The following is a 24793-nucleotide window of genomic DNA, read 5'->3' on the forward strand; positions in this document are numbered from 1 at the left end:
AGAGATAATATACTATGTAATTATCGATATCAACTACTAATAAAGAATCGCTAAATCTACAGAAAAAAAAAAAAAAAAGAAAGGAAGAGAGAGAGAGAGAGAGAAGGCAACCGAGAAGAAGATACCATCGAAAAATCACCCTGACCGGCCTACTTGTTCAAACCGAATCCTCGTAAAAGCATTTTTTGTAATACCAGCTCAATTGATCATGTTGTCCATCCATTCGATTGACGATGCTATCCATCCATTCAGTCGATTTTATCGTCAAAGCATCCAATTGGTTCGCGTAGTGACATCTAGTCTAATATAAAAAAAAAAAAAGTGTAGCGGAACGAAAAGAGAGAGGACAAAAATAAGACGATAAAAATTGGAATTTATAACCAGAAAAGGCGGTGCAATCACATACACATATATATAACAGCATTAAAAAAAGAAAGAACTCAGATTGAAGATCGAATCATCGTGAACAAAATACATATATATCATTTTATTTCAATTATCATTGATCTGTTCTTTGTTTACACCTTTTTGAATTTATTGATCACTATAAAGGAAAAAAAAAACATTAAGATACTTGGTTGAAAAAGTATTCGTTTACTGTCATTTTTTTTTTTTTTTTTTTACCTCTTTGCATACCATCCAGACCTCTCATGAGATCATCAAGGGGAGGACCAAAAGATAGTCGAACAAAATGATGGCATGGAGAATCAAACAATTCTCTACGATGAGCAGGATTGATATCAAAAAAGATACCAGGCACTAAAATTGTCTTTTCTTTCAAACATTCCTCAAAAAAGACCAAACCAGCATTGATAGGAGGTGGCAAGGCAGACAGATCAAGCCAAATATAAAAGGTGGCCCTAGGTGGTTTGCGTACGACAAAGCCCATTTCTTTCAAACGTTTCAAGACAATATCTCTCTTCATTCGGAAATGTCTTTGTAAAGCTTTGGCTTCGTTCCTATACGTTTCAGGCTGGAGCATCGGCACAGCGGCTAATTGTAAAGGATGATTAGCTCCACCTATTATTAGATGAATCGTTATTCAAAAAAAAAAAAGAAGAAAACATTTTAGTCCACTTTTTTTTTTTTTTTTAATGATGATGTATCAATATTCATTTTACCATCTGAAAAAGAACCAGCTGCTTCCACCGCATTGATAACTCTTTTTGGACCTACTACCCAACATATTCTCCAACCCGGTAACTAAATAAAAAAAAAGGATTCAATTGTATCTTTTTTTATGGTATGATGTTTTGTACTTACGCGAAAGTTCTTAGTTAATCCATCCACAATGACAACATTGTCAGTATTTACATCTTGTTAAAAAAAAAAATTTAGTATCTATGTATTATTATCCAATTTTTTTTTTCTTTTTTCAATTTACCATCAATAAATTCAGCAGCACTCACAGTACGACCATTTTGAGATTCATCATGCGAGTAGATATAGGCAGAATAGAATTCATCAAAGACCATAGTGGCATGTCGATCACGACCTACTTGAATCATTTTTTTTAACTCTTCTCCTTCCACCAAAGTGCCTGTTGGATTGGATGGATTGGACCGTACGATCAAGCTAATACCACATCCAGAAATATGTTTGCGTAATGTTTCTGAATCTACACTATAATCCACTTCTTCATCCAGTGATGTAGGGATAGGCACAAACCGTTTGAAGATAGAAAGCATTTGTTCATAGGCAGTGTACTATGATGAAGAATAATGAGTTGATTTAGACGATAATCATTCATGATCATTTACCTCGGGTAAAAAATAGCCCACTTCAACATCAGCAATGACACTGGCCACTCTAGTCATTCCTGCTCGACCACTGAAAGAGAGAAAGATATATATAAAGTTTTTAATGACAAGATCATCACTTTTTTTTTTTTTTTTTTTTTTTTTTTTTTTTTTTTTTTTTTTTTTTTTTTTACCCTGGTACAATGCACACCTAAGATTAAAAAAAAAAAAAAAGAGAAAAGGGATCAATCATGTATATATTTCAATGGTGATGACTTACATTTTCGGCAGTATATTTCGACGTCTTGTTTTTTCTGTAGATTTCATTGTATAGATTGGCAACAGCAGATCGTAATTCAGTACAACCCGCCACTGGGGCATATTCAAGTGATGCTAGAGGGATTTCAATATGGGTGGGTTTATCCATACATCCATCAATATGACCCACTGGATGATGATACACATGACAAAAGAAAAAAAAATAAGTTCATCATTGACTGTAACCAATTTAGATGATAGTAAACATACCTTCTGGAGCACCTTGACCAAAATTTGCTATGAAAAAAAAAGAAACAAAATAGAATCATCCGTTATTATTACTATTATTATTATTATTATTTTACTTACCCCAAGTAGGATCATCAGGACGAAAACCTAATTTAGTTGCACGATCAGTGGTATAGATGACACCAGTACTGCCAGGATGTTCGATACCAAAGATATAAGCGTCTCGCGACTTTTTCTGTATATTTCCAGAATGACTTCTGAATTCTCGATGAGCCTCAGAATCCTTTTCACTGAAAAAAAAAAAAAAAGAATCATAATCCATTAGCCAAAAAAAGAAAAAGAATATTTTTTTTTAATTGATTACCTTCTTATCTGTTCCACGACTTTTTGGGCAATATCATAGAAATGATGCTTTGCTGAACTTGATGGACCAGTAGACGAAGTTTTCTTCTCCATATTTTGTTTTTGAAAAAAAAAAAAAAAAAAAAAGAAGAAAAAGAAAGAATGAGAAACATGGGTCATGCAATCTAACATATGTTTCTTTATTCACCGCTGTTGTCACACATGGAAGAAACGGATAATTTTCCCATTTTCAAAACTATGTACCCAATCCAATCATATTACAATAGAACTATAATATCAACCATCTATTTTTATTTTGTCAAAAAAAGGAAACTATAAATATAAACCAGAGGGAATACAAAAGTACATTATGATAATAAAAGATGTTATAAGGATGGTTTTGATTTCTTAAATAAGGCACTAATAGAAGACAATAAAGGACCCATCAATCTTTCAGCTAGATAAGGAGTCATTGCCACCGAAGCACCAATACGTAAAGGAAGCATGATCTAGTCATCATCATTAAACGCCGAGGTTAAAAAAAAAAGTGGATTAGCCTTTCCATATATGTCTATAGTCATCCCACCTCCATCGCTTCTTTTCACACACACACACATATATATAATATATATAGATATCTATATTTTCTATATATATATACCTTGACGATAGCATAAGTAGTAGCCAAATTAATCATGACACGACTATCTGGTTCCAAAGGGGTAAAGCCATAACGGACTCTGACCTTGTTGACAATACGGTTACCTTCATTCACAGCTTGTTCTGGTACAGGCACTTTGAGTGAGGACCATGATAAACCATAGTAGACAAGAGGGAAGGGAATGATGGCTGTCAGTTCATGTAAAATGGCAAATGTTGTAAGGTACGAAGCTGGTTTGTGTTTGAATTGATCTGCGTATTTGCGCCAACCTTTCAATGGAGTAGTTGTTGTATAGGTACGACGTATAGGTAGAGTCTTGATAAAGAATGATCGTTGAGTATGTGATACTAGTAGGTGGGTCCTTTGACTATAGAGATTTCTTATAGCCACCATGTCGATAGAAAAAAAAAAAAAAAAAAAAAAAAAGAAAGAGAGAAGGAATCGGAGTTACAGTTCAAAAAGAAACATTTATTCTTCAATAGAAAATAGAAAACATATTATATACAAAAGCCAATACAGAAATCAGTAAGTAAATGAAATGAATAAAAATATATAACGACAATAATAATAAAAATAAAAAGGTATATATATATCAAAGACCAATAATAAAAAAAAAAGGTACAAAATGAAATTGATAGACTACAGGTAATAAGACTAACAAAAAAAAAAAAATAGATATACATCCATTATTTCTTGGGAGGTTCCATCATCATTTGAGCAGATTGAGGGGCAAATTTCTTGATGGCAGAGATCAACTCTGGTAATCGTAAAGGTTTGGTAACATATTCATCCTAAATCAAAAAAAAAAAAAAGAAAAAAATGAGTCCAAGAAGAAAAAAAAAAATGAAAACATCTCCATCATCATCTTACCATTCCAGATTGAAGACACTTATCACGATCACCAATCATAGCATGTGCTGTCAATGCAATAATAGGAGTACGTGTATTTGTTCCTGATGCCGATTCAATTTGTCGAATCTTCTGTGTTGCTTCAAATCCACCCATGACAGGCATCTGTACATCCATCAGAATCATATCAAATGAATACCTTTCAAAGGCATCCACTGCCAGTTTCCCATTGCTGACAATCTTGACATGATGACCAAATTTTTCCAAAATACGTAAAGCCAGTTTTTGATTCACAATATTATCTTCAGCTAAAAGGATTTCCAAAGGTAGAGATTTACCAGAGTCACTAGGTAAAGTGGTATGGCTTTCTAAAGCTGGTAGTAACGCATGCGATAGGTCAGCGGCATTGACTGGTGAATTGATATATCCTGTAACACCCAAATCGATACATAACTTCATGTTGAGTAGATGCGTTTCTGGTGAGACCAAGACAATAGGTGTATATCGCAAGTGAACAGCTTCACGGATCTTTTCAGCATGTACCATTCGATCCACAATCACCGTGTCAATCAAAGGGGCCCGTTTGTCACGTCCAGGATTAGAGTTGAGCTCGGTTGCTTCTTCAATACTAGTCACACGGATAGGCTTGAGTCCAAGTTCAGCTAAAACATTCATCACACCTGTTTTATCTCCAAGACTATCCAAAAACAAAATATTACGTCCTTTGAAGCGAAGCATTTTTTCGTGGATGTCATTCTTGTCAGGTTCAAATCGTTTCAAATTCATTGTGAAATAAAATTGTGATCCATGTCCATAATTTGATTCCACCCAAAGATCACCACCCATAAGTTGTACCAAATGTTTAGAGATAGAGAGTCCAAGTCCAGTACCACCATATTCACGTCTATAAATAAATAAATAAATAAAATAAATAAATAAATAAATAAAATTATTCATTCAATCATCATATATATATATATATACATTTGGTATAATCACTTACGTCGTACTACCATCTGCTTGACAAAAAGTATCAAATATCATATGTAACTTATCTTCTTGAATACCAATACCAGTATCCCGTACACAAACTTCAATCTTGACTTCATCACCACGTACATCCACTAAACGAGTATGTAAAGCAACTTCACCAGTAGTAGTAAATTTGACAGCATTACCAATGAGATTTGTAATAACTTGTCGTAAACGTAATGGATCACCTATGATTTGATCAGGAATACCACTATCCACACCATAAATCAAGTCCAACTTCTTTTGATTTGCCTTAACCGCTAACGTTTTCAATACACTAAACATTGCTGATCGTAAGGAGAATGGAATGGCTTCAATAGTCATACGTCCAGCTTCAATCTTGGAAATATCGAGAATATCATCAATGATGGTCAATAAACTGTTGGCTAGACTGGATACAATCATCAGGTTTTCACGTTGTTGTCGAGTCAATTCAGTTTCCAAAGTCAAAGAAGTCATACCAATAATGCCATTCATGGGTGTACGGATTTCATGAGACATGTTGGCCAAAAATTCGCTCTTGGATCGATTCGCCAGTTCAGCTGTTTCCCTTGCTTGTCGATTCTTTTGTATAGCGTCACGTAATGAGCCCACCATTTGATTGATCTTGGTCTTGAGAGATTTCATTTCTCCAGAAGCTTCAACAGTAATCAGTCGAGAAAAATCGTTTTCAGTAGCAGATGCCGAGATTTGTGCAAACGCACGTACCTGGGTTGTCAAGTTGGAAGCCATCGTATTCACATTGCTTGTAATTTCACGCCATACTCCTTCTACATCCATCACTTGTGCCTGTACACCTAATCTTCCTTCTGTGCCCACTTGATGAGCTACACGTGTCACTTCAGATGCAAATGAGCTAAGTTGTTCCACCATGGTGTTGATTGTATACTTGAATTCAGCTATTTCTCCATGTACTTCCACTTCGATTTTCTTGGATAGATCTCCTTGAGCTACAGCTTTACATACAAAAGCAATACCACGTAGTTGATCTGTCAGATTACTTGCCATCAAATTCACATTGTCTGTTAAATCTTTCCAAGTACCATCAACACCCACAATAGTTGCTTGACCACCAAGAATACCTTCAGTACCCACTTCCCGTGCTACACGAGTGACTTCAGCAGCAAAAACACGTAATTGGTCCACCATGGAATTGACAGTTTCCCTGTTCAAAAAAAAAAAAAATGAATCATCTAGTTTTTCTTTTTTTTTTTTTTTTTTTTTTTTTTTTTACATATATATATAATATATTATACTTACTTGAGTTGTAAAATTTCTCCTTGAACTTCCACAGTGATTTTCCTAGATAAATCACCACGAGCAACAGCAGTAGTAACTTGAGCAATCGATCGAACTTGAGTAGTGAGATTTCCAGCCATAAGGTTAACATTATCAGTCAAATCCATCCAAGTACCAGCAACACCTTGTACCACTGCTTGACCGCCTAATTTGCCTTCGGTGCCTACTTCACGAGCTACACGAGTGACTTCAGAAGCAAACACACGTAGTTGATCCACCATAGAGTTGACTGTGATTTTCAAATCCAAGATTTCCCCACGTGTCTCTACATGAATTTTTTTGGAAAGATCACCATTGGCCACTGCCTTTGTCACTTCAGCAATAGATCGTACTTGATTGGTAAGATTAGCCGCCATGATGTTGACATTGTCAGTGAGTTCATTCCAAGTACCCGCTACATTCGGTACTAAAGCTTGACCACCCAGTTTTCCTTCCGTTCCAACTTCTTTCGATACACGAGTGACTTCGGAGGCAAAGATACGTAATTGATCCACCATATTATTGACAGTATCCTTCAATTCAGAGATTTCACCACCAGATTCTACTTCAATTTTTTTCGAGAGATCGCCATTAGCCACTGCTTTTGTCACTTCAGCAATAGATCGTACTTGATTGGTAAGATTAGCCGCCATGATGTTGACATTATCGGTAAGTTCATTCCAAGTACCTGCTACATTCGGTACTAAAGCTTGTCCACCCAATTTTCCTTCCGTTCCAACTTCTTTCGATACACGAGTGACTTCTGAAGCAAAGATACGTAATTGATCCACCATATTGTTGACAATATTTTTTAATTCCAATATTTCTCCACCTGATTCCACTTCAATTTTCTTGGATAAATCACCCAGAGCCACTGCTTTGGTCACTTCAGCAATAGATCGTACTTGATTCGTCAAATTAGCCGCCATGATGTTCACATTGTCGGTCAAACTTTCCCATGTGCCTGCAACATTGGGTACTAGCGCTTGTCCACCTAACTGACCTTCCGTTCCTACTTCTTTTGACACCCGAGTGACTTCTGAAGCAAAAATACGCAGCTGATCCACCATGTCATTGACGATATTCTTGAGTTCCAGTATTTCACCGCGAGTTTCTACATCAATCTTCTTGGAGAGATCACCTAATGCAACAGCTTTTGTAACTTGAGCAATCGATCGAACTTGTGTTGTAAGATTTGCAGCCATCGTGTTCACATTATCCGTTAGATCCAACCAAGTACCTGCTACACCGTTGACAACAGCCTGTCCACCCAGTTTTCCATCTGTACCAACCTCTCTTGCTACACGAGTCACTTCCGAGGCAAACACACGTAATTGATCCACCATTTCGTTAACTGTGTTCTTCAAATCCAAAATTTCACCACGAGCTTCAACATCAATATTTTTCGATAGATCACCATTTGCTACTGCTTTTGTCACTTCAGCAATAGATCGTACTTGAGTTGTGAGGTTGGCCGCCATAATGTTGACATTGTCTGTAAGTTCGTTCCAAGTACCAGCTACACCTTGTACCACTGCTTGACCACCCAGTTTCCCTTCAGTCCCTACTTCTTTCGACACACGAGTGACCTCTGATGCAAAGATACGTAATTGATCCACCATATTGTTGACAATATTTTTTAATTCCAATATTTCTCCACCTGATTCCACTTCAATTTTCTTGGATAAATCACCTAGTGCCACTGCTTTTGTCACCTCAGCAATTGAACGTACTTGATCCGTCAGATTAGCTGCCATGATGTTGACATTATCCGTGAGTTCATTCCAAGTGCCTGCAACTCCTTGTACCACTGCTTGACCGCCTAATTTACCTTCCGTTCCAACTTCTTTCGACACACGAGTGACTTCAGATGCAAAAATACGTAATTGATCCACCATATTATTAACAGTATCCTTCAATTCAGAGATTTCACCACCCGATTCCACTTCAATCTTTTTAGAAAGATCACCATCTGCCACTGCCTTGGTTACTTCAGCAATCGCTCGTACTTGATTCGTCAGATTGGCCGCCATGATGTTCACATTGTCTGTTAGTTCAAACCAAGTGCCTGCAACACCTTGTACTACTGCTTGACCACCTAATTTGCCTTCCGTACCAACTTCTTTTGCTACACGAGTGACTTCTGATGCAAATACACGTAATTGATCCACCATATCATTGACGATATTCTTCAATTCCAGGATTTCTCCACGGGTTTCCACTTCGATTTTCTTTGATAGATCACCGTTGGCTACAGACTTCGTCACTTCAGCAATAGATCGCACTTGAGTTGTAAGATTGGCTGCCATTTGATTGACATTGTCAGTAAGATCCATCCATGTTCCATCCACATTGGGTACTTCAGCTTGACCACCTAGTTTTCCTTCTGTACCTACTTCTTTTGCTACACGAGTGACTTCAGATGCAAATACATTGAGTTGATCCACCATATTGTTGACAGTGTTCTTGAGATCCAGGATTTCACCACGAGCTTCGACATCAATATTTTTAGAGAGATCCCCTTTAGCTACAGCTTTGGTAACAACAGCGATAGAACGTACTTGAGTTGTCAGATTAGCTGCCATTGTGTTCACATTGTCTGTAAGACCTTTCCAAGTGCCACTAACAGCAGGTACAATGGCTTCCCCACCTAATTTTCCTTCAGTACCAACTTCACGAGCGACACGAGTGACTTCTGATGCAAATACACGTAGTTGATCCACCATATCATTGACAGTATTTTTCAAATCTGAGATTTCACCACTGACATCGACTTCAATTTTTTTGGATAGATCCCCATTGGCAACAGCTTTGGTGACAACAGCTATAGAACGTACTTGAGTAGTGAGATTGGTGGCCATTGTATTGACATTATCTGTGAGATCTTTCCATGTACCATCCACATTAGGTACTTCAGCTTGACCACCTAATTTGCCTTCCGTACCGACTTCTTTGGCCACACGAGTAACTTCAGTTGAGAATACACGGAGTTGATCGACCATATCATTGACAGTATTTTTCAGATCCAAAATTTCCCCTCTTGCTTCCACATCAATATTCTTGCTAAGATTTCCTTTGGCCACAGCTTTAGTAACTTCAGCAATGGATCGTACTTGAGTAGTAAGATTAGCAGCCATAATGTTAACATTATCAGTAAGATCTTTCCATGTACCACCCACATCCTTGACCATGGCTTGTCCACCCAGTTTTCCTTCCACACCAACTTCAAGTGATACTCGTCGTACTTCCGCAGAGAATAATCGTAATTGATCCACCTGTTTCATAAAAAAAAAAAAAAAAGAATCATAAGTATAAAAAAAAAAAATTGTGTAGAATAATTTTCAAAAAAAAAAAAAAAAGATAGATCATACTTACCATTCGATTCATTGTATTTTTCAATTCCAAAACTTCACCTTGAGCATTGGCAACGACCTTTTTGGATAAATCTCCTTCAGCTACAGCTTTGGCTACAACGGCTATATCGCGAACTTGACTAGTGATTTTGTATGCCATCATATTTACATTATCAGTAAGATCTTTCCAAGTACCGGCTACATCCTTAACTATAGCTTGTCCACCTAGTATACCACCCGTTCCAACTTCCAATGATACGCGAGTGACTTCTGTTGCAAAAGTAGATAACTAAAAAAAAAAAAAAAAAGTTTAGTTTTGTTTAAATTTTAATTTCATTTCATTTTACCTGATCGACCATAGTATTGATAGTATTTTTCAAATCAAGCATTTCCCCTTTAACTTCCACAGTGACTTTTTTGGTTAGATCACCTTTGGCGACAGATTTGGAAACTTGAGCAATATCTCTCACTTGATTGGTAAGATTGGTGGCCATTGTATTCACATTATCCGTCAATTCCTTCCATATACCATCGACTCCAGCTACCTTGGCTTCTACACCTAATTTGCCTTCAGTTCCAACTTCATGAGCAACTCTTGATACTTCAGATGCAAACAGGTTCAGTTGGTTGACTATAAAGAGAAAAAAAAAGAAAAAAAAAAGAAAAAGCAATGATTGGTCAGTTGATCATGCAATTTTTTTTTTTTTTTTGGATCCATCGGAATCTAGACCCAGTTCTATATTTACCCATTGTATTGAATGTATCCTTGAGTAATAAAGTTTCCCCCTTGACGGGTACAGTCATGGCTTTACTGAGATCCCCACGAGCAATAGCGTTCGATACATCGGCAATATCACGTACTTGTTCCAAATGATTTCTTGTCATATCATTGAGGTTCACAACGACATCATGCCAAACACCAGTCATATCTTGATTATAACGAACTTGTACACCTAATTTTCCTTTGACGGCAGTTTCATGAGCTACATATAAAACTTCATCAGAAACACGTTGTAAGTGATCAGCCATAGCATTGACAGCATTCTTCAACGTATTTATAGGAGCAGAGAAAGGAATAGGACCAACCAAACCACAACAACTATGATCACATGTTACTCTTTGATCCAGTTCCCCAGCATAGACAGCAGAAGCCACTTTGACTGCCTCTGTAACACATGTAGGACATACGTCGGTATTATTGATATTTCCAGATAATAATGATTGTTGTTGTTGTTGTTGTTGTTGTTGTTGAGTAATATTGAATGCTGGTGAAGATGATGATGATGGTGATGATGATGATGATGAATTTGCTGCTGAGCCCAAAAATGTTGAAGAGGTAGTCAATGGAGGTGTAGGAATAGACGTCGTAGAAAGGTTGACTCTGTTAGGTAAGTCCGACATTGGGTATTCAAGAAGAGATGCTATAAATAAAAAAATAAAAACCAAAATCAGTTAGAAGGAAAAAAAAAATAAGGACGAATACGCGGGGAAACAACAATGAGTTGGATTTGACTTACCAACGGAGGATACTTGTTGTAACTTTTCTAATAATGGTGAATCATTGACAGATAATAATTCATTTTCAGAAGTGAGAGTATTTGTTCTTGCTGTTGTTTGTGGTGATGAAGTTGTACAAGAAGTTGAAGGAGTAGTTATAGGTACTTTGTTGACAGATTTACTATCATTGGTATCATTATTCTTGGTTGATATATCGTTATTACAAGTCAAAAGTTGATGTTGTTGTTGAATAGCTATTTGGTACCGTAAGTTTTCCGTTTTTAGAGTCAGTTGATTTTGAGCAATATTTCGTAAAGCTTCAATAATTGATAGTGTCGTTTCCGAATCTGTTGTGTCCAAAGAATCCAAACAAGGCGTAGTATCCACATTAGAAAGAAGGCAAGTATTAATATCACCTTTTTCAAGAGAACGAGCCAAATGGTTGATGTGTGTAAGTACTGAAGTCATATGGGAATCTGACGAGGTATTGATAGTTGAAGAAGAAGAAGAAGAAGAAGAGCAATGTTTTTTTGTTGTAATTGTAATATGATGATCGTCAATAGAAGACCGTTTCATAACCAAACTGACAACCAGTAAAAAAAAAAGAAGAAGAAGAATGTACTTGTTGGTTGTAAAAAAAAAAAAAAAAAGAAAAAGTAAATTGTCTTCTTTCTTTTATTGAGCAAAAGGTGGGAGAAGTAAAAAAAAAAAAAAAAAGTGAGAGAGAGAAAGAGGGAGGAAAAGAAAGAAAGAAGGAGGGGGGGAATACCAAAAAAATAAAAAAAAAAAGAGAAACCAATAGCAGGACAGTGAAAAAAAAGAATGAATGTGAGTGCGTGCGTTTGTGTGTGTGCGTGCGTGAAATTTAATCTCAGACAAAGATTTGAGATCATTCAAAGCAAACCACCTAAATAAAAAAAAAAAAAAAAAGGTTTTATTTTTCGGAGACGACCCGAATTTCTTTTTTCTTTCTTGTTTCTTTTACTTTTTTTTTTCTTTTTCTTTTTATCAATTATTATTATTATTATTATTCCTTATGTCTAATACTGATCATCATCGAGCTTCCATTCATTCCCTTTTGAACCCAGAACCATTATCATCTATTGGTAAAAAACATGGTTTTAGAATCAAAACGATGACAACGACAAAAACAAAGACAAATGAAGGTAATATTATAAAATAACTATATAATATAATATATATATATATATGTGTGTGTGTGTCTGTGTGTATATGATGCATGTACATATTTATATTTTTTTTTGTGTGTGTATATGTTTATATATATATATATTATAATATATTATATATTTATTATGTAGTATTCATACTTAATCAATTCCTTTTTCTTTTTGATATTGATATTGATTAGGGGTGACATCCAACAATATTACAAAACCCAAACGTAAACGGATCACACCTGATCAATTCCGGACTTTATCTAATTTCTTTCTTCAAACTGATACACCAAATCATGAACTCCGTGACAAGATATCCAAATTATTGAATATGACGAATAGAGAAGTTCAGGTATATAAAGAAAAAAAAAGTGATTTTTTTTTTATCATTCCAATGCATGTGATTAAAAAGAAAAAAAGAGAGAGAGAGAGAGAATATATAATATGTCAGGACTAATTTTTTTTTCTTTTGTTTATATACTTACTAGGTTTGGTTTCAAAATAGGCGGGCGAAGGTAAATCGTATCAAGTTACAAGAACAACAAAAACTACAACAAGAATATTTTCATCAAGGCATCATTTTGTACCACCATTTATCATCGGACCAACAATTATTATCTTCTCCACCACAATCCCCTCCTCAACATAATATTTTATGCGATACTTCTATTGATTCTTCTCATATGTCACCTATTGATATTTTAGCTACTGCTGCTGAATATGTTCAACGATGTGATCAATTACAACAACAACAACAATATCAATCTCCTTCTTCTTCTTCTTCTTCTTCACCATCATTATCACCAACATCTCCTTCTTATTCTTTTTCTTCTTCTTCTTCTTCTTCTTGGCGACCTTGGATTTAAAGTTAGTTAGTTTTTTTTGTTTGTATGAACTTTAAACATCAAAATAAACAAATATATATTTCTTTTTACTGTCTTCATTTCAATATAATATCAAATGAATGAAAAGAATGACATTTTTTTTTCTTTCCTTCTTTCTTTCATTATATCTTTGTATAAGAGCTTCTTTTTAGATCAAATCATTTATATACAAAAAAGCGGGAAGTGAAAAATCAGATCTAGGAAGGTCCCTTTTGCCACCTCCTTGACTTTTTTCTTTCCTTTCTCCCTTTTCTTTTCTTTTTTTTTCTCTTTTTTTTTTTTTTCTTTCCTTTTATCTCATATTATTGTTATTTTGATTGAAATAGATCTACTATTTTAAATGAATATTTTCAAGTTACCAAAAAATATAAACCGTTTACCTCATGTAGTCGTAAGCAAAAAAAAAAAAAAAAAAAAAAAAAGAGACTTAAAAACATTTACTTTTTTTTTTAATCTAATCACTCTTTTCTTTTCTTTTTTTTTTTTTTTTGTTTCTAGTGGAATAGAATAATACATACAAGATATACTCTTTGTTATGTTCTTCTTACATTATTATCCACTATTGTTGTACTTATATTACAAGGTCTTACAGCTAATTTACATACACAGGCATTAGTATTACTTCAAGATATTTATGTCAAATCAGGTGGTGATCTATCTCTATTGAATTCGGCTCTTGGTTGGAACCCAGCACAAAATTCTATTCCTTACTTGTGGGCATTACTTGATTTGAAAAGACTTAAAGATGAAAATATCTTTTTCGTATTATTGCGACTCTTTCAAGTTTATTTTGGTATTGATGCTGTAAAGACAAAAAAAAAAAAAAATAGATTCGGAAGATCGGATAGATTGATAATTATTTTTTTTTTTTTTTTTTTTACTTTTGGGTAGATTGTACGACAATCTGTTATACAATTGGTGGCTCATACTATTCTGGAAATCATGTCTATTGTATTTGCTGGTACTCAATTGTATGAAACTAATGTTTGTAAAAACTTGGCAACTCCTGCTATGGATTCTATTCTCTTTGATACTGCTATTCATCTATCTATCGCCATCATCTCTCTTCTTTCTGTATTTACTTTGATCTTTGCTTATTTATGTAGAATACTTCGACAAGAAATTGGTTGGAGTAACTATAAGCGTTTAGGTGCTGATCAAGCTCAAAAACGTAAGTTTTTATTTCATTATATATATATTCAATCTAATCTTTTCTTTTTAAGATCGTTATCGACTGGCCCAATTATTTTTATTGATACTCAAATTGGATGCTTTTTTCCATCTTGTATTCTGTGTCTTCTTTTTTGTGGTGATGACTCAGGAAAATGTATATAAACGTGACTCTGCTGCCGTAGTTTGGTATATCTTTCATCTCTTTGTAACTCTCGTACAAATTCCCTCCTTCCTCCTAGCACGTCGTGGTGTCACACTGGAAAAACCAAGGTCTATGCATATATTTTTGGTGTTTCAAGTCATTTTTATGATAGATTTTATTATCATTTTACAGCAAACTGCTAATTCCTGGGCTTATTGGGTGTTGGCTGGTAAGGTTGCACAATGTGTTTTGTTTTCTTGATCACTTATTTTTTTTTTTTTTTTAGTATGTCTTGCCATTGCATTATGTATCACCACTATAGTCTTGACCATCTATGTGAAACGCAATTTTAACATGGGACTCCTCGTTCATAGTGAGTAGATTTCCCTTTTGGTGATCGTCTTTATATTTACCTTTCCTTTTCTTTTTTTCTTTTTTCCTTTTTTTGTATCTTAGTGCGACATCTATTCGATGATGATGATATACTTAATAATGATTATGGTTTACAAGGGAAAAAATCACGCGATTCATGGCTGATTGACGATGATATTGATCCTGAATTTTTATCAACTAATCGCGACTTTGTATCTACTAATCAACAAGGAAGCAACAAGATCGAAATAGACGATGGCGGAAAAACTCAATTGAACAACAACTAGTAATATATTTTATTCCACCACTTTTGCATTATCATCCTTTATTTGTACATTCCCTTTAGTATATATTATTATCACTTTTATTACATCGTATATATAGACTACATTTTTATACTTGTATACTCATTTTTTTTTCTTTTTTTTGCAATATAACACAAATAAAAATAATTAATTTGTCTTTTAGAATGATACTCTTGGATATTTTTGTCGTTATTAGAAACGTCTCAAATAATAATAATAGTTATGATAATGATGATGATATATGATGCCCGTTTTAAAAAAGAAACGTATTCATATATTCACTGCAATAAGCTGAAAAAAAAAACACAAGTCCAGTGTTGGGCCAATCAAATTTTGAATCCCATGACGGCACTTCAAACCTTTTTTACTTTTTTCATTTCAATCTTTTTGTTGAGCTCTCTTTCTCTCTCTCTTTTTTCCTCTATCATCCTTTTATAAATACTGATGCGATCCTTTATATTACTTGCCACATCAGTTCTATCAGTATTGGCTGCTGATGAAAAAGTGGAAAGTAAGTGAATTTGAAACAAAACAGTCTATCTAATCACAACAAAACGCGTACTGATCATATCGTTGAATTTTTTTTTTTTTTTTAGCTGTTACTACTGCCACGCCAGTTCCTCCTCGACGTAAGTTATTTATTCTATTTTGACAACGATGTTAATATCCTACTACACATGTTACTTATACTCACTTTTTTTCAATTTTTCTATTCTACCTTTTTTTTTTAGCATTTGTTTGGACTGATTTTATCACGGAAATTGTAGTTATTGGCTTTCTGGCTTTATATGTTCTTATTTGGTGGCAAGGTTCACGTAGCAATTTGTCTCAAGCAACAAAATGGTAATAATAACTATTAAAAAAAAAGATAGAAAGGGAGAAGGTCATGATGAAGTTTTGATGATTCAGATTTAGTCTAACTTTTATTATCCATTTTTTTTTTGACATAGGACAAATGCGAATGTGAGATACTTTGAAGAACAATTCTCTTTAGTGGGCAATAAAGCAAACAATAATAAGGTCACATTAGTGAAGGATGGTCCTGCTGATTATTTGTTGTATACTTCTGGTCGACGCAATGTTCAATTTGGTCACTGGTGGCTCAAAGTAAGGAGGATGATTGAAAAGATACATATTGGATAGCTGTATTCGATACTAATATCTATCTTTATATATATTATATATATTTTTTAGCTCAAACCTAGAAATGATCCTGTTACTCATTTATTGACGTTTTTGTTCTCCTTGGTTCAATGGGTCAAACCTGTCAAGGATCGTGTGGTAAGAAAAAGAAAAAAAAGGAAGGATGGAAAAGATTAAAAGTGCAAATTATATCAGGAATTATTAACAAGAATTTTTACATTGTAAAACTATTAGAATGTGACATTGACTTTGGACAAAGATATTATCAATCACAAATTTGTGTTTGCTATTTTGGACAAATCTATTGCAAAGGAAACTCATGAAAAACGCTTTGATTTGGTAAAACTCTTCTTCTTTTTTTTCTTTGTTGATGGTTTTATAGATTGAAGGAACTTATCTTGTTATTCCTTTTTATTTATCTCATCTCTAGTTCAAAATGACCAAGATTGCTACAGCTAATTTACCTTCTCATTTGGTCATCTATGCTGAATCACAAAAGTTGGCTGAACTTTTACTCAATGGAAAGACTGGTGAGATTTTACGTCAATCATCTGGTCTTGAATCATTAGTGATCACTTATTTGCCTGAATACGAACCTGAACGATTGAATTCTGATAAGGAATTAAAGATCTCTTTGGTGTATGATCTTAAAAACACTAACTCCTCTCCTCTGGTTGAATTACCTTGCGCTTTTGCTGATACCATTGGAAGTTTGAATCTTCCTGGTGATGTAAGTATAAAACAATGACTAGATTTAAACAAATACTAACCACAATTATTATTTTTTTTTCTTTTTGCATGATGCATATACACAGGTAACAAGCAAATTAAACAAGAACAAAGCCGAACTTCAAAAGATCTTTGCCAAACGAGAAGCTGAAGATCGTGCAGAAGAACTTGCAAAGAAGAAAGCTGAAGAAAAACGTGCTCAAGAAGAGCGTATCAAGAACCTTAGTCCCGCTGAACAACGAAAATATGATGAAAAGGAACGCAACCGTGAAAAGAAAAGGGAATTGAAGAAACGCACCAAACGCGCATAGGAATAGGACACTTTTTGGTATCTAGTGGTTACATCATATGTAGAATAGTAGTAGTAGTAGTTTATAAATTATTGTCATTTTTGGATTTCTTGATGAAATTGTAGTCAATAAAAAAAAAAAAAGTTAATTGAGGATCAATATTTATTTCTATATTTTATATGAATAATAATAAGCTATGATAAAGGAATGTGGGATAGAGATGGTACAAGAGCACATTTTAGAAAAACTATAACATAGGTATATTAAAGAATGGTTTAATGATGTTTCTTTTCGTTGATGTCTCCCCAGACAGGTTTGTCAGATGCAGCTGTTTGACGTATTTGATCCAAAAGTTGTTGATGTCGTTCCATATTATGTTCTTTCATTCGATCAGCTTCCTTTAACAGAGTAGGATCCAAGCGCTAAACAAAAAGAAAGATCATGTCAACATGCTTTATCTATATATAACAGAAACAAAAAAAAAATTCTCCATTTGAACTTACTTTTCGCATTTCAGCTTCATTGGGAACAGTGAAAACCATCAATCCATAACCTGTGGCTATGATACCGGATGCATAGGCAAGAAATTTCCCGACGTTTTGAACCATGAGTAAAGACGAGTGAAAAAGAAAAAAGGAATAGAAAAAGAAAAAAGATGGAGTGACTGACCTGCCAGCCTTCAATTATTTGCGGTAATTAAAATCCGAGCAAAAGATTCTTAACACATGCACGTCTCTCGCAATGGATCCATAACCATACTACTATGACGCAGAAATAACATTCACATGAGATAGTTGGTAAGAAAATCGCCATTCATCATCCATCGTACACCATTTAATAAAGATCATCATCATCATTACTTATCATCCACTATCATGTCTGTCTGTTGTGTTGTTAGAAAAAGTCATAGATAAACCTTTGCTGTCTTATCATTCTCAATAATCCGTAAAAACAGCACAAAATAAACATATTTTAGGCATGGTATGGACATCACGAATTAGATCTAAAATTCCATCCTGCCCTGAAGTTAAATGGAGCGACAAGTTGACTCTTCATTTGTCGCTAAAAAGTGATGATCATCATACCAAAATTGGACTGGACGTACATAAATGCATTCTCTTTCGATTGTATTAATAGCAATTTATACCTTTCAATTTATAAAGTTTATTAAAAATAAAAAAGTCAATTCTGATCTTATCCAATAATGATCATCATCCAATAAAGTCATCACCATTGGATTCCTCTTAAGTAGTCTAATATCATCTAATACCATTTTATCGCTTATCTTGTTACCTAATGTGCAATAAACACCAAAAAGAATTAATGGATTGACAGTTAATCAAATCTATTTTGAGGTTTAAACTCTACCATCCATCCATCATTATTAAATCGGAAATGCGAAAAGACTTGTATAATAGAATATAAATATATAAAACATCTTTATTGTATGTAAAAAGAAAGAAAGAAAAAAAAGGTCAAACACAGGGTAAGATAAATAAATAGTAAACTAAAACAAAAGCAATAAATGGATTTAATCAAATTTGACATTGATATCAGCCTTTCTAGCGAGAGTCACAATACTGGAGAAGTTGACAACCTTTTGAGCAGCAGTATCAAGATCATCGACAGCGAAGATACGGAGACCTGATTCGGCAATCTATATTCCCAAATAGTAATAATAATAAAAAAATGAGTTTGATCATTCTTTCCCCAAAAAATGAAAAAAAAAAAAACTTACCAATTTCTTGGCTTCTTCAACCTTAGTACCCTTGAGTCGAACAACCAAAGGAATGGTCATGTCGAGTTCCTTGGCAGCGGCAATGATACCTTCAGCAATCACATCACATCGCATGATACCACCAAAGATGTTGACAAAGGCAGAGGAAACCTAAAAAAAAAAAAAAAAAAAGGAGAGTTAGCATAAGATCACTTTGGACGTTTTAGTACAAACTTACATGAGGATCAGAAGTGATGATTTCAAAAGCAGCCTTGACAGCTTCAGGAGTAGCTATTAAATAAAGAAAAAAGTGTTGGCATTCCATACTGTCTCTTTCCATTCTTTCACTTTGAATACTTACCACCACCACCAACATCCAAGAAGTTAGCGGGCTTGCCACCATGAAGTTGAATAATATCCATAGTAGCCATTGCCAAACCAGCACCGTTCACTATTCATCAAAAAAAAAAAATCAGTATACAATGCACACACACATACTTTTTAGTACATAGTGCACATATCCATTTCTTTTTTCTGATCATATTTTTTTTCCTATATACCTAAACAACCAATGCTTCCATCCAAACCAATGTAGTTGAGATTGTGCTTGGCAGCAGCAATTTCACGAGCATCTTCTTGAGTGAAATCACGAAGGTTAAACACATCCTTTTGTCTAAATTCAGCATTGTCATCAAAGTTCAACTAAAATAATCAAGAAAAGTCGGTAAACATCAGTTCATTTGTTTGTTTCTTTATATGTTTCTTTTTCTTCCTCTATACCTTGGCATCCATACAGAGAACTAATGTTCAGATACAAAAAGATGGTTAGTAAAATAATAATAAAAAAAAATCATCAACTTGTCTCATTTCATATATCCTTCCTTTTTTTTTAATACATACTTTGATGGTCGTTGGTTTCTGACAAAGGATTGATTTCAACTTGAGTAGCATCACGTTCAGTGAAGAGCTTATACAAGTTCATGAAGGTTTCGGCAGCATCATCTTGAGCAACTTGACTAATACCAATCTTTTGAGCCAAAGCCTTTGCATCTTCACGAGAAAGACCCTTTTTGATATCCACAGGTAAGGTAACAATAGCATCAGGGTTTTCCTTGGCAACAGCTTCAATATCCATACCACCTTGAGAGGAAGCAACAAGGACAGGACCAGCAGATTGACGATCCATCAAGATAGCAAAATAGTATTCATTACGAGCATACTTGCGTTCACAAATATACACAGCATTACAAGGCTTGCCTTCAGCACCAGTTTGCTTAGTGATCAATTTGTGACCAATCATCTTGTCAGCAAGAGCCTTGGCTTCTTCAGGTCTATACAAAAAAAAACAAAAAAAAAAAAAAAAAGATGTCAAATTCATGTAACCCATATCACTATAAACCTTACGTAGAGAAAGTCTTGACACCACCCTTATAACCGCTATCAAAATGACCTTTGCCACGACCACCAGCCAAAACTTGAGCCTTGATAACAAGATCATCAGAACCTAAGAGAGAGAGAAAAAATGGATTAATATACATCTTCTGGCTTTGAAACATCCATTAAAGATATACATCTTTTATTTATCTCTCTAACTTACCTAAACGCTTGGCAACTTCAAAAGCTTCTTCAGGAGACTTTGCAACGGCACCCTTGGGAGCATTGATACCATATTGTCTCATAACATCAACAGACAAGTATTCGTGAATGTTCAAAAAACGTTTTTGTTGTTGTTGAGTGGGTTGACGGACAATCTATATAAACCCGTTAATTAGTATTTACAAAAAAAAAAAAGAAAAAAAAAAAAAAAGATGTTCAGTCTTTATATTTACCTTGGAGGCGCGTGCGGCCATACCAGTAACGGAACGAACTGACTTGAACATGATGATGCTAATAGATGAATAATAAAACGTCGATTAGGATTTGTAAAGGTGAAAAATATCATATAATAACAAACGATCTTCTTCTTTTTTTTCCGTTTTATTTTGTTTCTCGACTCATGGTTAGTTTTAATCTTACTTTATAAATACACAAAAGGTTTTAAAGGGAAAAGGGAGGTGGAAAAAAAAAAGACAGAGAGAGAGAGAGGTTGAGGGAAAAGGCAGGTAAAAAAAAGAAAAAAAACAAGGCTTTAGAATTCGGATGACCGGCTCATCTCGGAATCAAAAAAAAATTTGTAACTATAAGTTGTACTTGTTTGATGTCCCGATTGTCCTGTATTTGTAGTAGCATTTACGGCTCATCCCGTAGTTGAAATTCATGAAAGAATGAAAGAAATCTTCTTTTTTTTTTATATATATAAATAAACTGAAAGCATCATAAAAAAAAGAAAAATCATTCATATCAGAGATATAATAAACAAAAAAAAAAAAAAAAAAAATATCAGAATAATAGCTTTCAGCTGGAAAATATTGGGTAAAAGAGAAATATTTGACCCTCGGGAATCCAAATGAATTTCCTTTCCAAGGTGGCTTTTTTTGGGAGTTTTCATTTCTATTTTCTTTTTTTTTCCATTTTATTCAAAAAATACTGACATGCCTCATAAACGTGCCAAAGCAAGCATACGGAACGAACGTAGAAAAAAGTGAGTATATTTTTATTTTTATTTTTTGAAAAAGATTAGGTATTTATTTTAATTTCTTTTTTTTATATATATAGTATCAATCTTCCTGCACAGGATTCTGACCTGAACCATGAAGCCCCAAAGGGATTTATGCGACTAATGAAAATGAAGGAAGTCATGGAACAAAAACGAAAAACCAAAAAGGATCAAAACAAAGTAACCAAGGTAAATATATATATATAAAGGAATATGAAAGTGATGATATTTATATTTTATTCAATGATTTAGGTAGAACAAATCAAAATTCAACCTGGTGAAAAGATGAAGGACTTTGCACAACGAGTGGAACATGAGTATAGAAGTGAAATGAACAAGGCATACAAGGAATCAAAACCAGTGACAGAAAGGAAGAAACGGAATCGATTGGCGAGAAAAGAAAAGGAAAAAAATAAGAAACAACGACTGATGGACAAGTATGGTGGTAGAGATTTTGATGATCTCAAGGATAATATAAAATTTGGTGAAGTAGCAGAAGCTCCTCCTATCTTCAAAAAGCTTCCAAAAGCACGTGGACAAAATAAAGCAGTAAGTATATACAAAAATAAGAAGGATAGATGATGACTAACACATTTTTTATTCATAGTTACTGGAAGCAAAGACAACGATACAAAAAGATGATACCAAGGGTGGTTACGAATCTGAAGAAGATGAAAATATGAAAGCTCTCAAGGCTTCACACAAACGAAAATTGGCGAATATGAGTGCATCAGCGAAAAAGGCATTGGAAGATGAACGTGAACGGACGATCAGTTTATATCGAGCGAAGAAGGCGAAGAATATGGAAGAATCTGGATTGGCTCCATCTTATCATTAGTTTTATTCATTTAGAAAATTGTATTATATATCCATCAATAAACTGCATTTATTATCTCATTTTCTTATATATTATAGTTTTGTTTGATCGAATCATTTGATGGATAAAGTTGGTTTGAGGAAATAGGTTAATTGGGTATAGATAAAAAAAAAAAAAAAAAAAAAAGAAAACTGGAATGAAAAACACTATAATTATATATCTCCTATGTTATTATTGTTCTTTCTTCATCACAAAAGTTTGATCTCGATGGATGGTTATAGAAAAACCTATACTGTATATCGTCAAAATTTGAATTCCTTGTCAGCAAATTTCCCGGAAAGTTTGGATACAATTACAATGGAAATCGTCCTTAAATCTAAGAGAAAAATATAAAATAAAAAAAAAAATAAAAAAATAAAAAAAAAAGATTAAGCCCAACATAGAAATGTGAGTAAAATGACTAAGATCATGAAAAGTTTCCGAATTTGGGAATGTTGTATAAAAAGGCAATCATCCAACGAACCAACTCATATCTTCTTTTTTTCCCCACCTTTAGCCTTTTTTTTTTCTTCATCCTTTTCTACTACCTATATACATTTATATATATATAAAAAAAAAATAAAGAGTTAATCGTTTGAAATGCATTTTACCCTTGCTTCTATTTCCGCTGCGCTGTTGGCATCCGTTGCCATGGCTGCCCCTACTCAAAGTAATACCGAAAATGAATTGGCTACTGTTCATGCCACTTCCTATCCTTTGGATTACAACATCAAGTTCCAAACGTTCAACTGGGCCACTAAAGATGGTCAAACTAGTGTCGATCGATCATTCTCTTTAGATTTGAATGAACCTGCTGCTTTTCAAATCACTGATTACAAGTTAGGTAGGAAACAAAAAAAAAAAAAAAAAAAAAAAGGAACCATCGGATCTTTAAGCTCATATGATGCATGATTTTTTTTTTTTTAAAAAAAATGTAGGTGGTGATATGTATGAAATTTCCGATAATGGAAAAATCATTGGTATGACTAGTCCTACCAATGCATCTGCTTCTGTTTTTGCAGAAACTCCCGAAGAAGCTGTTGCTGATAAACGATTTAGTCGTGGTGAGTTCAATCTTGCTAAGGGTCATCATGACATCACCATCAACGTTGTCAAGTCTCCATACGGTGTTGGTTCCGGTGCTGTTCGCGTTGTTAAGAAATTACAAGCCTTATACGGCAAACATCATGATGATGATCACAAACACCACAAACACGACGATGATGATCACAAACACCACAAACACGACGATGATGATGATGATGATGACGATGACGACGATGATGATGACGATGACGACGATGACGATGACGATGATTGGAAAAAAAAGAAAGGAAAGAAGGTAATATATGTTTATCATACTGTTCCTTGTGATTGCAACCCCCCAGCAGCCCCTGCACCTGAACCAGAGGCAGAACCAGAACCAGAAACTCCAGAGGATGAAGAGCCTGAAAGACCTGAAAGACCTGAAACAACAGAGAATACACAAACACCAGATCACAGACTTCTTGCACCTCATACCTCTACATACCGAAAAGAAAAACTCAAGGAAATTCTTATTGATATCGTCAGTGACATGAAACATAAGAAAAATAATATCAAGAAAGATATGATGTCTGCTTACAAAGATAGTAATAAGAAGATGAATAAGAAAAAGGAACACTTAAAGGAAGATATCAAGGACGAAATGCGCTCTATGATTAGTGACAAAGCTTCAGCAAAGGATGCCAAACTCGGTCCTCATGCTCGACGGGTGGTGAAGGCTTAAAAAAAAGTTTTGTTCTAGTTAGTATATCATAAGCATTTTCCATAGATATTCACCTCAAGTTCAATATAACTAAACAAGGAGTAGTTTCTTATTTATTTATTTATTTATTTTTTTTTGTTATTGTTGTTGTCTCTTATTATATATCATTTAAAAACAAAAAAAAAAAAAAAAAAACAGAAAAAAAACTCTTTACCCAAATAAAATATATATATATTAACGGTAGATTCATTTGTTTCAATCAATAGGAAAAAAAAATCATTAATCATCTTAAAAAAAAAAAAAATGAAGATTCAGTTTTGATATGTAAGTCAATGTAAAGATGTGAGAAATAGAGGGTGATGATAAATCAAAATTGACTTGCATGTAGTCTTGTACAACCTTC

At 34.2% G+C, this 24793-nt stretch overlaps 11 protein-coding genes across 11 annotated transcripts; 5 read left to right on the forward strand and 6 right to left on the reverse strand.

Moving 5' to 3' along the window:
* Nucleotides 1-220: 220 nt before the first annotated feature.
* Nucleotides 221-2723, reverse strand: BX664DRAFT_325698 (aminotransferase). The gene is made up of 11 exons (XM_051544082.1): nucleotides 2611-2723; nucleotides 2367-2536; nucleotides 2268-2294; nucleotides 2020-2186; nucleotides 1934-1950; nucleotides 1761-1830; nucleotides 1385-1706; nucleotides 1264-1316; nucleotides 1122-1203; nucleotides 625-1020; nucleotides 221-544 (listed from the first exon to the last, which is right to left on the reverse strand). The coding sequence occupies exons 1-11, from the start codon at nucleotides 2700-2702 to the stop codon at nucleotides 519-521; spliced, it is 1422 nt and encodes a 473-aa protein (XP_051403399.1). The 5' UTR covers nucleotides 2703-2723; the 3' UTR covers nucleotides 221-518.
* A 72-nt stretch (nucleotides 2724-2795) lies between these two features.
* BX664DRAFT_325700 (uncharacterized protein) lies at nucleotides 2796-3663 on the reverse strand. The gene is made up of 2 exons (XM_051544083.1): nucleotides 3250-3663; nucleotides 2796-3097 (listed from the first exon to the last, which is right to left on the reverse strand). Exons 1-2 carry the CDS (start codon nucleotides 3640-3642, stop codon nucleotides 2975-2977), a joined length of 516 nt encoding a protein of 171 aa, XP_051403400.1. The 5' UTR covers nucleotides 3643-3663; the 3' UTR covers nucleotides 2796-2974.
* Nucleotides 3664-3689: 26 nt separating this feature from the next.
* Nucleotides 3690-4147, reverse strand: BX664DRAFT_325702 (uncharacterized protein). Its single transcript, XM_051544084.1, has 2 exons — nucleotides 4120-4147; nucleotides 3690-4040 (listed from the first exon to the last, which is right to left on the reverse strand). The coding sequence occupies exon 2, from the start codon at nucleotides 3930-3932 to the stop codon at nucleotides 3747-3749; it is 186 nt and encodes a 61-aa protein (XP_051403401.1). The 5' UTR covers nucleotides 3933-4040; nucleotides 4120-4147; the 3' UTR covers nucleotides 3690-3746.
* Nucleotides 3936-11162, reverse strand: BX664DRAFT_257845 (uncharacterized protein; the record flags this gene model as incomplete). The annotated part of the gene is made up of 8 exons (XM_051540527.1): nucleotides 3936-4040; nucleotides 4120-5002; nucleotides 5102-6212; nucleotides 6572-7387; nucleotides 7934-9683; nucleotides 9784-10050; nucleotides 10109-10392; nucleotides 10508-11162. 8 exons carry the CDS (start codon nucleotides 11160-11162, stop codon nucleotides 3936-3938), a joined length of 5871 nt encoding a protein of 1956 aa, XP_051403402.1.
* Nucleotides 11163-12197: 1035 nt separating this feature from the next.
* BX664DRAFT_356431 (uncharacterized protein) lies at nucleotides 12198-13368 on the forward strand. The gene is made up of 3 exons (XM_051547884.1): nucleotides 12198-12424; nucleotides 12631-12788; nucleotides 12925-13368. The coding sequence occupies exons 1-3, from the start codon at nucleotides 12295-12297 to the stop codon at nucleotides 13300-13302; spliced, it is 666 nt and encodes a 221-aa protein (XP_051403403.1). The 5' UTR covers nucleotides 12198-12294; the 3' UTR covers nucleotides 13303-13368.
* Nucleotides 13369-13591: 223 nt separating this feature from the next.
* BX664DRAFT_325709 (uncharacterized protein) lies at nucleotides 13592-15472 on the forward strand. Its single transcript, XM_051544085.1, has 6 exons — nucleotides 13592-13711; nucleotides 13819-14124; nucleotides 14212-14491; nucleotides 14544-14864; nucleotides 14922-15008; nucleotides 15092-15472. The coding sequence occupies exons 1-6, from the start codon at nucleotides 13661-13663 to the stop codon at nucleotides 15292-15294; spliced, it is 1248 nt and encodes a 415-aa protein (XP_051403404.1). The 5' UTR covers nucleotides 13592-13660; the 3' UTR covers nucleotides 15295-15472.
* A 172-nt stretch (nucleotides 15473-15644) lies between these two features.
* BX664DRAFT_275715 (uncharacterized protein) lies at nucleotides 15645-17628 on the forward strand. Its single transcript, XM_051541299.1, has 8 exons — nucleotides 15645-15823; nucleotides 15909-15941; nucleotides 16044-16155; nucleotides 16263-16419; nucleotides 16507-16593; nucleotides 16690-16794; nucleotides 16886-17185; nucleotides 17271-17628. The coding sequence occupies exons 1-8, from the start codon at nucleotides 15757-15759 to the stop codon at nucleotides 17493-17495; spliced, it is 1086 nt and encodes a 361-aa protein (XP_051403405.1). The 5' UTR covers nucleotides 15645-15756; the 3' UTR covers nucleotides 17496-17628.
* A 1-nt stretch (nucleotide 17629) lies between these two features.
* Nucleotides 17630-18103, reverse strand: BX664DRAFT_325712 (uncharacterized protein). Its single transcript, XM_051544086.1, has 2 exons — nucleotides 17978-18103; nucleotides 17630-17896 (listed from the first exon to the last, which is right to left on the reverse strand). Exons 1-2 carry the CDS (start codon nucleotides 18080-18082, stop codon nucleotides 17750-17752), a joined length of 252 nt encoding a protein of 83 aa, XP_051403406.1. The 5' UTR covers nucleotides 18083-18103; the 3' UTR covers nucleotides 17630-17749.
* A 787-nt stretch (nucleotides 18104-18890) lies between these two features.
* BX664DRAFT_275717 (uncharacterized protein) lies at nucleotides 18891-21267 on the reverse strand. The gene is made up of 11 exons (XM_051541300.1): nucleotides 21208-21267; nucleotides 21021-21078; nucleotides 20789-20942; nucleotides 20596-20695; nucleotides 20092-20522; nucleotides 19972-19991; nucleotides 19752-19893; nucleotides 19553-19642; nucleotides 19430-19482; nucleotides 19213-19362; nucleotides 18891-19131 (listed from the first exon to the last, which is right to left on the reverse strand). The coding sequence occupies exons 2-11, from the start codon at nucleotides 21069-21071 to the stop codon at nucleotides 19006-19008; spliced, it is 1317 nt and encodes a 438-aa protein (XP_051403407.1). The 5' UTR covers nucleotides 21072-21078; nucleotides 21208-21267; the 3' UTR covers nucleotides 18891-19005.
* Nucleotides 21268-21626: 359 nt separating this feature from the next.
* Nucleotides 21627-22688, forward strand: BX664DRAFT_74343 (uncharacterized protein). The gene is made up of 3 exons (XM_051549724.1): nucleotides 21627-21772; nucleotides 21847-21976; nucleotides 22040-22688. Exons 1-3 carry the CDS (start codon nucleotides 21723-21725, stop codon nucleotides 22367-22369), a joined length of 510 nt encoding a protein of 169 aa, XP_051403408.1. The 5' UTR covers nucleotides 21627-21722; the 3' UTR covers nucleotides 22370-22688.
* Nucleotides 22689-23243: 555 nt separating this feature from the next.
* Nucleotides 23244-24411, forward strand: BX664DRAFT_347168 (uncharacterized protein; the record flags this gene model as incomplete). Its single annotated transcript, XM_051547540.1, has 2 exons — nucleotides 23244-23487; nucleotides 23582-24411. The coding sequence occupies 2 exons, from the start codon at nucleotides 23244-23246 to the stop codon at nucleotides 24409-24411; spliced, it is 1074 nt and encodes a 357-aa protein (XP_051403409.1).
* Nucleotides 24412-24793: the final 382 nt, after the last annotated feature.

This window comes from Halteromyces radiatus (genome assembly GCF_025201355.1).
Source record: "Halteromyces radiatus strain CBS 162.75 chromosome Unknown BX664scaffold_2, whole genome shotgun sequence".
NCBI lineage: Eukaryota > Fungi > Mucoromycota > Mucoromycetes > Mucorales > Cunninghamellaceae > Halteromyces > Halteromyces radiatus.

Excerpts from the sequence above, each read along its gene's own strand:
- BX664DRAFT_325698 (XM_051544082.1), bottom strand. The coding sequence starts at position 2,702 with ATGGAGAAGAAAACTTCGTCTACTGGTCCATCAAGTTCAGCAAAGCAT. Across the intron at positions 2,295-2,366 it reads TCCTGATGATCCTACTTGGG|CAAATTTTGGTCAAGGTGCT; the intron begins GTAAGTAAAATA and ends TTTTTTTCATAG. Across the intron at positions 545-624 it reads TCTGGATGGTATGCAAAGAG|TGATCAATAAATTCAAAAAG; the intron begins GTAAAAAAAAAA and ends TTTCCTTTATAG.
- BX664DRAFT_325700 (XM_051544083.1), bottom strand. The coding sequence starts at position 3,642 with ATGGTGGCTATAAGAAATCTCTATAGTCAAAGGACCCACCTACTAGTA. Across the intron at positions 3,098-3,249 it reads CTACTTATGCTATCGTCAAG|ATCATGCTTCCTTTACGTAT; the intron begins GTATATATATAT and ends GATGATGACTAG.
- BX664DRAFT_325702 (XM_051544084.1), bottom strand. The coding sequence starts at position 3,932 with ATGTATATCTATTTTTTTTTTTTTGTTAGTCTTATTACCTGTAGTCTA.
- BX664DRAFT_356431 (XM_051547884.1), top strand. The coding sequence starts at position 12,295 with ATGTCTAATACTGATCATCATCGAGCTTCCATTCATTCCCTTTTGAAC. Across the intron at positions 12,425-12,630 it reads AAAAACAAAGACAAATGAAG|GGGTGACATCCAACAATATT; the intron begins GTAATATTATAA and ends GATATTGATTAG. Across the intron at positions 12,789-12,924 it reads TGACGAATAGAGAAGTTCAG|GTTTGGTTTCAAAATAGGCG; the intron begins GTATATAAAGAA and ends TATACTTACTAG.
- BX664DRAFT_325709 (XM_051544085.1), top strand. The coding sequence starts at position 13,661 with ATGAATATTTTCAAGTTACCAAAAAATATAAACCGTTTACCTCATGTA. Across the intron at positions 14,125-14,211 it reads TTTATTTTGGTATTGATGCT|ATTGTACGACAATCTGTTAT; the intron begins GTAAAGACAAAA and ends ACTTTTGGGTAG. Across the intron at positions 14,492-14,543 it reads TGCTGATCAAGCTCAAAAAC|ATCGTTATCGACTGGCCCAA; the intron begins GTAAGTTTTTAT and ends TTTCTTTTTAAG.
- BX664DRAFT_275715 (XM_051541299.1), top strand. The coding sequence starts at position 15,757 with ATGCGATCCTTTATATTACTTGCCACATCAGTTCTATCAGTATTGGCT. Across the intron at positions 15,942-16,043 it reads CACGCCAGTTCCTCCTCGAC|CATTTGTTTGGACTGATTTT; the intron begins GTAAGTTATTTA and ends TTTTTTTTTTAG. Across the intron at positions 17,186-17,270 it reads GTTTGAATCTTCCTGGTGAT|GTAACAAGCAAATTAAACAA; the intron begins GTAAGTATAAAA and ends GCATATACACAG.
- BX664DRAFT_325712 (XM_051544086.1), bottom strand. The coding sequence starts at position 18,082 with ATGGTTCAAAACGTCGGGAAATTTCTTGCCTATGCATCCGGTATCATA. Across the intron at positions 17,897-17,977 it reads ATGAAGCTGAAATGCGAAAA|CGCTTGGATCCTACTCTGTT; the intron begins GTAAGTTCAAAT and ends CTTTTTGTTTAG.
- BX664DRAFT_275717 (XM_051541300.1), bottom strand. The coding sequence starts at position 21,071 with ATGTTCAAGTCAGTTCGTTCCGTTACTGGTATGGCCGCACGCGCCTCC. Across the intron at positions 20,696-20,788 it reads TGAAGTTGCCAAGCGTTTAG|GTTCTGATGATCTTGTTATC; the intron begins GTAAGTTAGAGA and ends TCTCTCTCTTAG. Across the intron at positions 20,523-20,595 it reads GGTGTCAAGACTTTCTCTAC|ACCTGAAGAAGCCAAGGCTC; the intron begins GTAAGGTTTATA and ends TTTTTTGTATAG.
- BX664DRAFT_74343 (XM_051549724.1), top strand. The coding sequence starts at position 21,723 with ATGCCTCATAAACGTGCCAAAGCAAGCATACGGAACGAACGTAGAAAA. Across the intron at positions 21,773-21,846 it reads CGGAACGAACGTAGAAAAAA|TATCAATCTTCCTGCACAGG; the intron begins GTGAGTATATTT and ends TTATATATATAG. Across the intron at positions 21,977-22,039 it reads ATCAAAACAAAGTAACCAAG|GTAGAACAAATCAAAATTCA; the intron begins GTAAATATATAT and ends TCAATGATTTAG.